This window comes from Nerophis ophidion, linkage group LG01 (assembly GCF_033978795.1).
Source record: "Nerophis ophidion isolate RoL-2023_Sa linkage group LG01, RoL_Noph_v1.0, whole genome shotgun sequence".
NCBI classification, from domain to species: Eukaryota; Metazoa; Chordata; class Actinopteri; order Syngnathiformes; family Syngnathidae; genus Nerophis; species Nerophis ophidion.
Window position 1 is genome coordinate 36,230,368 of NC_084611.1, and position 10,867 is coordinate 36,241,234.

General features: G+C 38.4%; 1 protein-coding gene across 3 annotated transcripts in view; it reads left to right on the forward strand.

Annotated features, from left to right (window-relative positions):
* LOC133553540 (pikachurin) overlaps positions 1 to 10,867 on the forward strand; it is a 131,803-nt gene that overhangs the window by 113,998 nt on the left and 6,938 nt on the right. For all 3 annotated transcript variants that reach the window (XM_061901854.1, XM_061901865.1, XM_061901875.1), the window contains 7 exons: positions 427 to 552; positions 3,501 to 3,744; positions 3,819 to 3,930; positions 4,016 to 4,132; positions 7,872 to 8,052; positions 8,198 to 8,221; positions 8,331 to 8,409. In XM_061901854.1, the coding sequence (XP_061757838.1) occupies positions 427 to 552; positions 3,501 to 3,744; positions 3,819 to 3,930; positions 4,016 to 4,132; positions 7,872 to 8,052; positions 8,198 to 8,221; positions 8,331 to 8,409 (883 nt within the window). The remainder of the gene's footprint in view (positions 1 to 426; positions 553 to 3,500; positions 3,745 to 3,818; positions 3,931 to 4,015; positions 4,133 to 7,871; positions 8,053 to 8,197; positions 8,222 to 8,330; positions 8,410 to 10,867) is intronic.

Genomic DNA, 10,867 nt, shown 5'->3' on the forward strand with positions numbered 1-10,867 from the left:
ATGTGACTGGACTGGCACACTGCTTTTACTGGCTGAAGAAGGCGCTAAATGCAGTGCCATCATCCCCCCCCCTTCCCCCGGAATACTGCTGGTTGGTTGAAAATTTACAGAAAGTTGAGAGGATGGTAGCCATGAAAACCGGGAGTCTCCCGGAAAAATCAGAAGGGTTGGCAAGTACGACGCTGTCAAGCGCCATTCATAAAAACTTGCGGGCCGCACTCACATTAAAATTTCACTTCATGGTGCCGGCCGCAAAATACCGGCCCGCGGGCCGCGTGTCTGGGACCCCTGGTCTAATGGATACAATGAATCACAAACAGGCATATAAAGTCAACTTATTTTTCCCACTCTACTGGTACTTAAAGTTTAGTGGCCTGTTGTGTCGTACTTTGCAAAAAAATGACTTAAGCGTTTTGTGTTGCGCAGGCGAGTGCAGCGAGAGCGTGTGCGACGTAGTGGGCTGCGGCAACGGCGGCGTCTGCTTCGCAAACCGCGCCGACGACTTCATCTGCCTTTGCCCACTCGGCTTCAGAGGAGATCTTTGTGAAGAGAGTAAGGAAACATGTTCTTCTTTCTGTTCACTCACAATGTGCCACTCAGCACAGGAAATACCTTCAAATTAATCATGAAACATGTTGCATTGCATAGGAAATAGAAACAGACGAATACATTTATCTTTGAAAACGTCTCAAATAATATTTACAAATATTCACTGGTACATCAACACATAATGGATTATTATAAAATGTATGTGAGTGTAAATAAAACTGTATTAGAAGAGCAGAATTAAATTAATAATTAGGTAAATTAAATTTAATCAAAATTAGTTAAATTTCAATCAATTTAATTAAGTTTAATTTATCTATCAGCATGGACCAGTTTCATGTGAGATAACCTTGTTGAGGACCACAGTGGTCACTGCCTATGCGTGTTAAAAATGTAAACAAAAAACTAAATGCTAAATAAAATTAATATTTAACCATCATAATTGATTTCAGCAATTTTTTTGTTATTCTAACTTTTTTCTTCTAATCAGCATGGACCAGTATAATGAAAAAAAACATTTTTTAATAGACCACGGCTGCCACTGCTTATGTACATAAAATAAATAAAAAATACACAGAACATTTGAATGAAGATTTAGACATCAAATTTTATTTGAGTTTTTTTGGGGGTATTTTTAACGAAGCATTGAGCGAGTTTTATGCAAGATAACCTTTGTACGGACCACAGTTGTCACTGCTTGTGTATACAAGGAATAACAAATTGAAATTCAATATAGATTAAAGATTTTGTATTTTTATAATTTTGTATTTTTAGTATTTTTACTTTCCCCCTTCTAATCAGCAGGGACCAGAGTCATGTGAAATTAGCTTTTTGTGGACCACTGCTTGTGTATATGAAAAAATAAGAACAAAAAATGCAATGTTTAATAATAAGATTTAACTGTCATAATTTATTTAATGTTTTCTTGTTTTTACTTTTTTAGTTTTAAATCAGATCAGTGTTTTGTAAGAATACCTTTTTATGGTCATTGTTTGTGTATATTAAAATATACCACATTGAAAAATATAATGATAATTCAACCATCATCATTTATTTTAGTTGATTTTTTGTCCTTTTTCTTTTAAAAATAAAGACCAGTTTCTTTGTAACATAACATTTTTTTGGACCAAAGGGAAAATACTGCTAGTGTGTAAAAAAATTTTTTTCTTTTTTTCTTTTCTCACATTTTCATCATTATTATTATTTTATTATCCTCATGGATCACTTTTCTATATGTACATTTTCGATAACCTTTTAATGGACCACAAATAGTCACTGCTTGTGTGTGTATATATTAAAAAGATTGAAATATCATAACTTATTTTATCTTTTTATCCGTCATTTTTACTTCTTTTTTTTTTTTTAACTCGCTGGACCAATTTCAAATAATATATTTATGGACCACTGTGGCCACTGCTTGTGTAAATAAAGTAATAAAAAAAAAAAATTACAATTACGATTTAAACATCATAATTTGTTTTAGTTGTTTTTTTGTTATCGGTATTTTTATTTTCTAATCAGCATTGAAGATAATATATTTTAAAAAACAGCAACAATATGATGAGATGAAAAATAAAATATTTTAACCATAATTTATTTTAGTTTAGTTTTGTTATTTTCTCATTAAATGTGTGTATATATACACATATATATATGTGTATATATCTATACATATGTATATATGCACACGCACACACAAATACACTCACACTCGTGTATTTATATATATGTATGTATGCATGTGTGTGTGTGTGCATATATATATATATATATATATATATATATATATATATATATCCATCCATCCATCATCTTTCGCTTATCCGAGGTCGGGTCATATATATATATATATATATATATATATATATATATATATATATATATATATATATATATATATATATATATATATATATATGGGCTTCACAGTGGTAGAGGGGTTGGTGCGTCTGCCTCACAATACGAAGATCCTGCAGTCTTGGGTTCAATCCCAGGCTCGGCATCTTTCTGTGTGGAGTTTGCATGTTCTCCCCGTGACTGCGTGGGTTCCCTCCGGGTACTCCAGCTTCCTCCCACTTCCAAAGACATCCACCTGGGGATAGGTTGATTGGCAACACTAAATTGGCCCTAGTGTGTGAATGTTGTCTGTCTATCTGTGTTGGCCCTGTGATGAGGTGGCGACTTGTCCAGGGTGTACCCCGCCTTACGCCCGATTGTAGCTGAGATAGGCGCCAGCGCCCCCCGCGACCCCAAAAGGGAATAAGCGGTAGGAAATGGATGGATGGATAAATATATATACATATATGTATATAATTTTATATTCATACACACACAAATATATATGTATATATATATATATATGTGTGTGTGTGTGTGTATATATATATATATATATATATATATATATATAAATTATATATATATATATATATATATATATATATATATATATAAATTATATATATATATATATATATATATATAAATTATATATATATATATATATATATGTATATATATATATATATATATATATATATATATATATATATATATATGAGAATATACCAGTAATCAGCATGGACTAGTTTTTATAGACCACAGTGGTTACTTTTAGTGTCTATTAAAAGATAATAAAATGGACAACAAAATCATATTTTAGTCATAATTAATTTCTGTTTTTTTTCCTCATAATTTTATCATTATTTTATTATTTGCAAGGATCATTTAAGTATTTTTTTAGCACTGGACCAGCCACACCCTGTGTATAATACTAATATTAATAGGCAGCAGATTTAATTTATTTTCAGTGATTTGTTTGAATAATTATTTAATATACAAATGATGAATTATTTACTGAATTTGACAGTCGCTTTAATTCAAAGTTGTCAACTTCTTTTATCGTGGCCCGACACAAAACACTTCAATACTAAACCCCGTTTTCCGCCTCTCAGGCTTCTCCCTGTCTTCCCCTCTCTTCAACGAGACGCTCTTCTCTTACGCCGTGGTGCCGTGGCCTCAACCCTCATCCAGCTACTTGTCCTTCATGGAGTTTGAGCTCACATTCAGGCCGTCTTCGCCCGATGGGACTCTGCTGTACAGCGACGATGCCGACAGCGGCGACTTCCTGGCCATCAACCTGGTGGAGCGATACGTGGAGTTCGTATTCGACTGCGGCTCCGGGGGCGCTGTTTTACGGTTACGTCCCATCCTTTGACTTGGTTGTGATGGTGATGGTGAAGATGATGATGGTGTTGATGATGATGCTTCAGGAGCGAGGAGCAGATCAGCCTGGACGCGTGGCACGAACTGAGAGTGTCCCGGACCGCAAAGAGTGGCATCCTGCAAGTGGACAGCCAGAAGCCTGTGGAAGGATTTGCTGAGGTGACCTTAAGTCATCACAAAGATCAAAATGTCATTCATAAAGCTTGCAAAAGAAAAAATATGAAGTATGATTTTGTGTGTGCAGGGGGCTTTCACACAGATAAGCTGCAGCTCACCTCTCTACATTGGAGGTGTGCCGGAGTACGAGAAAACTAAGAGAACCGCCGCCGTCGTGAAGCCATTCACCGGAACTGTGCAAAGGGTAATAATCCTTATTCTCCCAACCAATGTGCTTATGATAACAGAAAGCGTCTTATTTTAACTCTACAAGGCAATTCGCTTCCAATTATATGGCGTATATTTTGCTGAAACATCAAAATATTTTGAAGTCATTTCCCCCATGATGTAAATATAAACAGAATACAATGAATTGCAAATCCTTTTCAACCCATATTCAGTTGAATACGCTACAAAGACAAGATATTTGATGTTCAAACTTAAACTTTATTTTTTTTTTGCAAATAATATTTAACTTAGAATTTCATGGCTGCAACACGTGCCAAAGTAGTTGGGAAAAGGCATGTTCACCACTGTGTTACCTCGCCATTTCTTTTAACAACACGTTTAGGAACTGAGGAAACTAATTGTTGAAACTTTGAAAGTGGAATTCTTTCCCATTCTTTTTTTATGTAGAGCTCCAGTCATTCAACAGTCCAGGGTCTCCGCTGTCATATTTTACGCTTCATAATGGACCACACATTTTCGATGGGAGACAGGTCTGGACTGCAGGCGGGCCAGGAGAGTACCCGCACTCTTTTTTTACGAAGCCACGCTGTTGTAACACGTGCTGAATGTGGCTTGGCATTGTCTTGCTGAAATAAGCAGGGGCGTCCATGAAAAAGACATCGCTTAGATGGCAGCATATGTTGTTCCAAAACATGTATGTACCTTTCAGCATTAATGGTGCCTTCACAGATGTGTAAGTTACCCATGCCTTGAGAACTAATGCACCCCCATACCATCACAGATGCTGGCTTTTGAACTTTGCGTCGATAACAGTCTGGATGGTTCGCTTCCCCTTTGGTCCGGATGACACAATGTCGAATATTTCCAAAAACAATTTGACATGTGGACTCGTCAGACCACAGAACACTTTTCCACTTTGCATCAGTCCATCTTAGATGATCTCAGGCCCAGAGAAACCGGTGGCGTGTCTGGTAAAAGCTTCATAGGAATTTTTAAAAAATTAATAAATTAAATTTTATCTACCGTATTTTCCGGACCATAGGGCGCACCGGATTATAATGCGCATTGCCGATGAATGCTCTTTTTTCATATTAAAGTTAAAGTACCACTGATAGTCGCGCAGGGCTTCACGGTGGCAGAGGGGTTAGTGCATCTGCCTCACAATACGAAGTTCCTGCAGTCCTGGGTTCAAATCCAGGCTCTGGATCTTTCTGTGTGGAGTTCGCATGTTCACTCCGGGTACTCCGGCTTCCTCCCACTTCCAAAGACATGCACCTGGGGATAGGTTGATTGGCAACACTAAATTGGCCCTAGTGTGTGAATGTGAGTGTGAATGTGGTCTGTCTATCTGCGTTGGCCCTGCGATGAGGTGGCGACTTGTCCAGGGTGTACCCCGCCTTCCGCCTGATTGTAGCTGAGATAGGCGCCAGCGCCCCCCGCGACCCCAAAAAAAAGGGAATAAGCGGTACAAAATGGATGGATGATAGTCACACACACACACCCACACACACACACACTAGGTGTGGCTAAATTATTCTCTGCATTTACCCCATGACCCTTGAACACCCCCTGAGTGGTGAGGGAAGCAGTGGGCAGCAGCGGTGGACACGCCCGGGAATCATTTTTGGTGATTTAACCCCCAATTCCAACCCTTGATGCTGAGTGCAGAACAGGGATGTAATGGGTCCCATTTTTATAGTCTTTGGTATGACTCGGCCTGGGTTTGAACTCACGACCTACCGATTTCAGGACGGACATTGTTATACTAGGTGCACCGGATTTTTCAGGCGCATTAAAGGGGTCACGTTATTTAATTTTTTTTTCTAAATGTAAAACACTTCCTTGTGGGCTACATAACATCTAATGGTGGTTCTTTGGTCAAAATGTTGCATGGATGATGTTTTACAGATCATCTCCAAGCCGCTTTCTGGCAGTCGCTTCAGGATGCTGCATTTTGTGGGCCTCTTCTCCCCGTCATCTTTGTTGTAGCGGTGTAGCGTGCAAGGACGGGAGTGGAAGAAGTGTCAAAAGATGGAGCTAACTGTTTTAATGACATTCAGACTTTACTTCGATCAATAACGGAGCAGCATCTCCTCATCTGGAAACAACAACACAGGAAATGCGTCCTGTGAAAAACCGTCCGACCGGAACTTTCTAATAACTAAAGTTCCTTGGGTGAATTAATGTGAACTCACTACACCGGTTTGTTTTAGCGCTTTTGTGGCAAGTTTACTGACAGATATAAGTAAAAACTTTACACTAGTTTATATTAGAAAAGGCAACAGTAGAGGATGATGATGTATGGCCATGGAAACCCATTCCATGAAGCTCTCTGCGTACTGTACGTGGGCTAATTGGAAGGTCACGTGAAGTTCCGAGCTCTGTAGCAACTGACTGCGCAGAAAGTCTTTGCACTACGTGCTTTAGCATCCGCTGATCCCTCTCTGTCTGAGTTTACGTGGCCTACCACTTGGTGGCTGAGTTGCTGTTGTTCCCAAACTCTTCACTTTTCTTAAAATAAAGTTGACTTTGGAATATTTAGGAGCGAGGAAATTTCACCACTGGATTTTGTTGCACAGGTGGCATCCTGTGACAGTTTCACGCTGGAAATCACTGAAAGTGGCCCGTTCTTTCACAGATATTTGTAGAAACAGTCTCCATGCCTGAGTGCTTGATTTTATACACCGGGCCAAGTAATTAGGGCACTTGATTCTCATCATTTGGATGGGTGGCCAAATACTTTTGGCAATATAGTGTATAATTAACCCAATGCGGCCCAAAATGCTAAATAAAATTGAGATTTAACCATCGTAATTTATTTTAGCTAATTTTTGTTATTCCAACTTTATTTTTCTTCAAATCAGCATTGACCCGTATAATGCAAAATAACCTTTTTTAATGGACCATGGTTGTCACTGCTTATGTACATGAAAAAAAATAACAAACACCGAAAATTAGAATTAAGATTTAAACATCAAATTTGATTTCAATTAATTAATGTATTTATTTATTTAAATTTTTTTAACTGAGCATGGAGCAAGTTTTATATAAGGTAACCTTTGTATGGACCACAGTTGTCACTGCTTGTGTATTTAAGAAATAAATTACAAATTGAAATTCAATATAGATTAAAGATTTAACCATAATAATTTTGTATTTTATTTATTTTTACTTTCCCTCTTATAATCAGCAGGGAACAGTGTCCTGTGAAATGACCTTTTTATGAACCACTGCTCGTGTATACATGAAAAAATATGGACAAAAATATATAATGTTTAATAACATGATTTAACTGTCATAATTTATTTCATGTTTTGTTGTTTTTACTTTTTTTAAATTTTAAATCAGATTCCATGAAGCTCTCTGCGTACTGTATGTGGCTGAGTTGCTGTTGTTCCCAAACTCTTCACTTTTCTTTTAATAAAGTTGACTTTGGAATATTTAGGAGTGAGGAAATTTCACGACTGGATTTTGTTGCACAGGTGGCATCCTGTGACAGTTTCATGCTGGAAATCACTGAAAGCGGCCTGTTCTTTCACAAATGTTTGTAAAAACAGTCTCCATGCCTAAGTGCTTGATTTTATACACCGGGCCAAGTAATTAGGGCACTTGATTCTCATCATTTGGATGGGTGGGCAAATACATTGGCAATATAGTGTTTAGTACAGGCCCCCGGATCAAAAGTGTTTGGGGACCCCTGCTTTAAACCATAGCATCTGTGTTTATCCCGCATCTTTTCCAACTCTTTTTACTAGCTGATCCTGAACGACCGCACCATCTCCATAACAAACGGCTCGGCCGGCGGCGTGAACGTGGCCAACTCGGCCCACCCGTGCGTCCAAAGTCCCTGCGCCAACGGCGGCACCTGCAGGCCCAAGTGGGATGGCTACGAGTGTGACTGTCCCCTAGGGTACGACGGCAGGCACTGCCAGAAAGGTTTGTTGACGACGCACATAAAAACATTAGAGAATACAATAGTCATGTGACAGCAGGGATTAAAGTACGACTATTTAAATATTTTTTTTATGTCGTGGACAAGTTAATCCTTTAAACCGTCTATGCCTTCTCTGTTTTTTCACAGAGTGCGGAAATTACTGCCTGAACAGTAAGTCATATTTGAACATGTTATATGAACATTAGATCTGGCCTCCATGCTAAAAGGGTGTGTTGGTGCTGCCACCAAGTGGTGATAAGGAGTACATGTCCTCTTTTAGCAGTGACGGAAGCCATCGAGATCCCACAGTTCACCGGTCGCAGCTACCTGTCCTACGACAACAGGGACATCCTCAAGAGGTTAAATGTGCTGTTGACCACCATAACGTATGAACGCCGTTTCCATATGAGTTGGGAAATTGTGTTAGATGTAAATATAAACAAAATACACTAATTTGCTAATCATTTTCAACGCATATTCAGTTGAATATGCTACAAAGACAACATATTTGATGTTCAAACTGATAAACATTTTTTTTTTTTTTTTTGCAAATAATCGTTAACTTTAGAATTTGATGCCAGCAACACGTGACAAAGAAGTTGGGAAAGGTGGCAATAAATACTGATAAAGTTGAGGAATGCTCGTCAAACACGTATTTGGAACATCCCACAGGTGTGCAGGCTAATTGGGAACAGGTGGGTGCCATGATTGGGTATAAAAACAGCTTCCCAAAAAATGCTCAGTCTGTCACAAGAAAGGATGGGGCGAGGTACACCCCTTTGTCCACAACTGCGTGAGAAAATAGTCAAACAGTTTAAGAACGACGTTTCTCAAAGTCAAGGGAGTAGGTTTGATTTTCAGATTGGTGGGGACACAAAAGAGCTCCAAGGCAGCACTCTGAAAGTTTACTTCTTTTTTTTTTTACATTAGCAATCATAATTTCACGTCATGCAGATGTTATAGGGTAATGCAACTAAAATGAAAGCAAAGGAGACAACTTCAAAGAGTTCTCATCTTTACTCTTTAGTGTAGGGCTGTAGTGCAACTGTGCATCATACTGTCAATTGACATAGCCTACTGTCCATCAACAAGATCGGAAATACATTAATGCAATACAACATTGTAAATAAACATAAATGAACTGTAATAATCTTTTCCCCAACTTGTGTTTAAATCGCTCACAATTGTTCCCTTCATCTGCTTCTTTCTATTGCTGCTTTTGTACTGTAAATATGTTTGTCACTAATACCCAAATACAAGCAGATTAGTGTACACTGGTTGTTCCTATTTGAAAGAGCCAAACACATGCCTCCGCCGGTCTGTAACAGAAATGAACTGCTGGCAGATTTCTCTCAGGTCAGTATTGTCCAGTTTTCCCTGATGGACATGGCACACAGCAAGATTGTTCAGTCTTACTTGTGTCATGTTGGTTCTAAGCCATGTTTTAAGTCTCCTTAAAAAAGATAATCTAGTGAGGTTTTATTGTATTTCACCACAAAGTTTTGTTTATTGGTATTTTCAAACCGTTGCTCACTTCTACACAAATACATGAAACTAAAAAATAATTTAAATAATAAAACGGAAAGGTGAAATCCGGTGATCTGATTGGCTGTTAACCGTGGTTTAAATATTCTAAAGCCTTATCACAGCGTAGGCTATCACTCCGCCTCAGGCACGCATGACTGGTATGAATGGAAGTTGTTGTCATGTATCCATGACAACGGACTGTTGCAGTCCATAGTAAAAGACAGCTAATGTTTTTACAATGTTAAAAACGGACTAATGTAGTTGAATTTACATGTTCAAGGTTAACTTTCACCTCCGGGGAGGGTTAACAATGGTAGAAGGGACTGAGCATTGACTTTCACCTGAAAAAAAAGCGGAGAAAAAGACGAGATGCAGTGCTAATTTGGAGCTAATGTCTGGATAGGTGGGACTATTTTTTCCACAGTGAGGCTATTTTATTGGATAGTATGTATTTCTGGTTGAATAAATCTACATTAAATTGATTGAGTATTCATATTTCATATTGCCTTTATTGGTAACAGTTTTATAAAAGCAATATATCACTCCAGTCCATGGTATATGCTCATTATAGCACTCTAAGGGGCGGGACTGGAGTGATATATTGTTTAATTATTCAATATTGTTGAGCCTCTATACACCCTTGAAGTAACTTACAGTTTGACTCCTAAAGAAATCTCTTATATTCAGTTTTATTTTAATTGACATCCTTCAAAACCTACAGCACACACGCACGCAAACAGACACAAACACAATGTAAATCACAGCACTGAGATTAAAATCCATCTAGCTACTGTGTGCCGGGAACAACAAATGCCGAACATGTTGACAACTTGCACTGACAGTTGCACCGCCTCTCGTCCGCTTACTATCAACTAGCATGTAGGCTAGCTTTTACAAGCAGAAGGAGTGACAGCGGGGACAGCCAATCACATGTAAGTTAGCACAAAACCGCCAACCAATCAGGGAGCGATATTTAGGTTAGAGGCGGGACTTCTAGCAGAGACCGACATTTAACCCTTTCTGTGCCATAATCATTGACTAAACATTACGGTCAGCGCTTGTATTGATAGTGACTACACAGTAGCGGCTGGATATTGGTAGGGACCTGTCCCTAGCGTCCCTACCCAATTCTACGCCCTTGCTCAAAGTGCAATTGCAAGACATTTAGGGATTTCAACATCTACGGTCCATAATATCATCAGAAGGTTCAGAAAATCTGGAGAAATCACTCCACGTAAGCAGCATGGCCGGAAACCAACATTGACCGACCGTGACCTTCGATCCCTCAGA